General features: G+C 48.7%; 1 protein-coding gene across 1 annotated transcript; it reads right to left on the reverse strand.

Moving 5' to 3' along the window:
- Positions 1–1,122: 1,122 nt before the first annotated feature.
- Positions 1,123–2,074, reverse strand: LOC103019300 (40S ribosomal protein S2-like). The gene has a single exon (XM_057543463.1). The coding sequence runs from the start codon at positions 2,041–2,043 to the stop codon at positions 1,174–1,176; it is 870 nt and encodes a 289-aa protein (XP_057399446.1). The 5' UTR covers positions 2,044–2,074; the 3' UTR covers positions 1,123–1,173.
- Positions 2,075–3,207: the final 1,133 nt, after the last annotated feature.

The raw sequence follows: 3,207 nt of genomic DNA on the forward strand, positions 1-3,207 counted from the left end.
TGAGGAGCAGTATAGAACGAACATCAGAATTGTCCACTCATGCACAGAAGCGAGGGGAGCATGTGTCCACTGGCACCCATTCCTCATTGCTCCAGGGTTGCCCTGCAAACTCCCTCTTCCATGTGTGCGCACGTGCCAGGTAGGCTGAGTGAGCTCCAGAAGCACTCCAAGCAGCAGCAGTAGAGAGCAAGGGCTGTGCAGTACAGTTGAGGCAAGCAGCAGCCAGGCTCTATCTGCACAACCAGCTGGTTGCTGTAGCCATGACTAGAGCAAGAAAGTGGACCCAGAGTACATGAGTTTAGGGCATAAGAGATGACTGACTCAGTTCTATTTTTTTTTAAATTGAAGTGTAGTTGATTTACAATGTTGTGTCAATCTCTGCTCTACAACAGAGTGACTCAGTTATACACATATATATATTCTTCTTCTTTTTTTATTCATCTCCATTATGGTTTATCCCAGGAGATTGGATATAGTTCCTTGTGCAATACAGTAGGACCTCGTTGTTTATCCATTCTATACATAATAGTTTGCACCTACCAACCCCAAACTCCCAGTCCATCCCTCTCCCTCCCCCCTCCCCCTTGGCAACGACAATTCTGATCTCTATGTCTGTGTGACTCAGTTCTAATAGTTTGAAAATACCTCATTTGGGGCAGGGGGGCGTGTTTAGGAGCATATTATCTGCAAACAATGGTGAGAATATTGCTTATTTCCTTTTCTTATCTTATTGCTTTAGCTAGACTCTCCAAAAATAACAGTACTGAACCAAAAACATAATTGCTGGCATCCCTCCTCATTTCTTTTTTTTTAAAATTAATTAATTAATTAATTTTATTTATTTATTGGCTGTGTTGGGTCTTCGTTGCTGCACGCGGGCTTTCTCTAGTTGCAGTGAGCAGGGGCTAGTCTTCATTGTGGCACAAGAGCTTCTCATTGCGGTGGCTTCTCTTGTTGCGGAGCACGGGCTCTAGGCACGCGGGCTTCAGTAGTTGTGGCTCGTGGGCTCTAGAGCGCAGGCTCAGTAGTTGTGGCGCACTGGCTTAGTTGCTCCGCGGCATGTGGGATCTTCCCAGACCAGTGCTCAAACCCGTGTCCCCTGCATTGGCAGGTGGATTCTTTTTTTTTTTTTTTTTTTTTTAGTTTCAATCACTTTATTTTTCTTATAGAAAACTATGTGGTGGCTACAGCTGGAGCCTGGGTCCTCTGCACAGAAACTCTGGTGTGGGTCTTCACAAGATGGTCAGTGAATTCCTGATACGGAGACTTGGTGAACACCGTCTCTTTCCAGAGATCAGGAGTGAGATAACTGTAGGTCTTGGAAATGGCATCAAAAGTGGCCTTGGCGAAGTTGCCCAGCGTTGCAGTGCAGCCCCTGGCAGAGGTGTAGCAGTCGTCAATTCCGGCCATCATCAGTAGCTTCTTGGGCACAGGGGCTGAGACGATGCCAGTGCCCCTGGGGGCAGGGATGAGGCGCACCAGCACAGAGCCACAGCGGCCAGTCACCTTGCAAGGGACAGTATGGGGCTTGCCAATCTTGTTCCCCCAGTAGCCTCGTCGCACGGGGACCTTGGAGAGCTTGGCCAGAATGATGGCCCCACGGATGGCAGTGGCTACCTCCTTAGAGCACTTCACACCCAAACCAACATGTCCGTTGTAATCCCCGATGGCGACAAACGCCTTGAACCTGGTCCGCTGGCCAGCACGGGTCTGCTTTTGCACAGGCATAATCTTCAAAACCTCGGCCTTGAGGGATGCCCCCAGGAAAAAGTCAATGACCTCAGATTCCGTGATGGGCAGAAGGGAGAGACAGCTCTCCTCCAGGGACCTGGTCTTCACGTCCCTGACCAGGCGGCCCAGCTTGGCGACCGGGAGCCACTCCTTGTCCCCGGCCTCGCCTCCGCGAGCTCCGCGACCCCGGCCCCGGACGCCGCTGCCGAAGCCTCCGCGGAAGCCACCACGGCCTCCCATGCCAGGGCCCCCAGGGCCCCCGGGGCTCCCGGGGCCTCCGGGCCCTCCCGCAGCACCGGCGTCATCCGCCATTTGGTGTTTTCAGGGAAAAAAAGAAGCGGCAGGTGGATTCTTAACCACTGCGCCACCAGGGAAGTCCCCCTCCTCATTTCTGAATAACAGAAATGTCTTTATATCACACAATTAATATGATGTATGCTTTTGTTCTCTAACCGATATTCTTTATCACAAGAGGAAGTTTTTGTCTATTTATACCTTAGAGTTTTTACTGGGAATGTCAGCTGTTTTTTGTTTGTTTTGTTTTGGTCCCTGAAAAATACATAAGGTTTTTCTCCTTTAATTTTGTTAATTTGTTGATGGATTTCCTATTGGTGAATCATTCTGCTTCTCACCTCATCTCTTACACCACTCTTCTCCTTGCTACCTTCTAGACACAATGACCTGTTCCTTTGGCAGGCCAATCGGTTTTCCTGTCTCAGAACCTTCACATTTGCTGTTCCCTCCTCCTGGAATTGTTCTCTCAGATGTCTTCAGGGCTCACTCCCTCATTTTTTTCAAGTCTCTTGCTCAAATGTCACTTACTTAAAGGGGTCTTCCCTTGCCCCTTTAAGGGGGCAAGAAGTAAGTGACAGGTAGAGTTGTATCCCCCCCCCAAATCATATGTTGAAGTTTTAGCCTTCAGTACCTCAGAATGTGACCCTATAGGGTCGTTTCAGATGTAATCAGCTAAGACAAGGTTCTACTGGAGTAGGGTGAGCCACTAATCTAGTATAACTCATGCTCTTATAAAAGGGGAAATTTGGACACACACACACACACACACACACAGGGACAGCGCTGCATGAAGGGGAAGACAGAGATTGGGGGGGGTGTTTCTACAAGCCAAGGAATGCCAAAGATTGTTGGCAAATCACTAGAAATTAAGGGAGAGGCATGGAATGAATTCTTCCTCACAGCCCACAGAAGGAAGGAACCCTGCCCACACCTTGATCTCACTCAGGCTTCTGGCCTCCAGACTGTGAGATACTAAATTTCTGTGTAAGTCACCAGTCTGTGGGGCTTTGTTAACAGCAGCCCCAGGAACTAACACATCAACCTATAAGAGGGCTAGGACTTCAACATAGGAATTTGGGGGATACAGTTCCACCTACCACAAACCCAGAACTTACTGTCCTACCGTCTTACTTCATTTGGGCTACTGTAACAGAATACCATAGACTGGGTATTTATCTCTCA

The sequence above is a fragment of the Balaenoptera acutorostrata genome, chromosome 3 (genome assembly GCF_949987535.1).
Source record: "Balaenoptera acutorostrata chromosome 3, mBalAcu1.1, whole genome shotgun sequence".
Taxonomy (NCBI): domain Eukaryota; kingdom Metazoa; phylum Chordata; class Mammalia; order Artiodactyla; family Balaenopteridae; genus Balaenoptera; species Balaenoptera acutorostrata.

Coding starts and splice junctions, on each gene's coding strand:
- LOC103019300 (XM_057543463.1), bottom strand. CDS start 2,043: ATGGCGGATGACGCCGGTGCTGCGGGAGGGCCCGGAGGCCCCGGGAGC.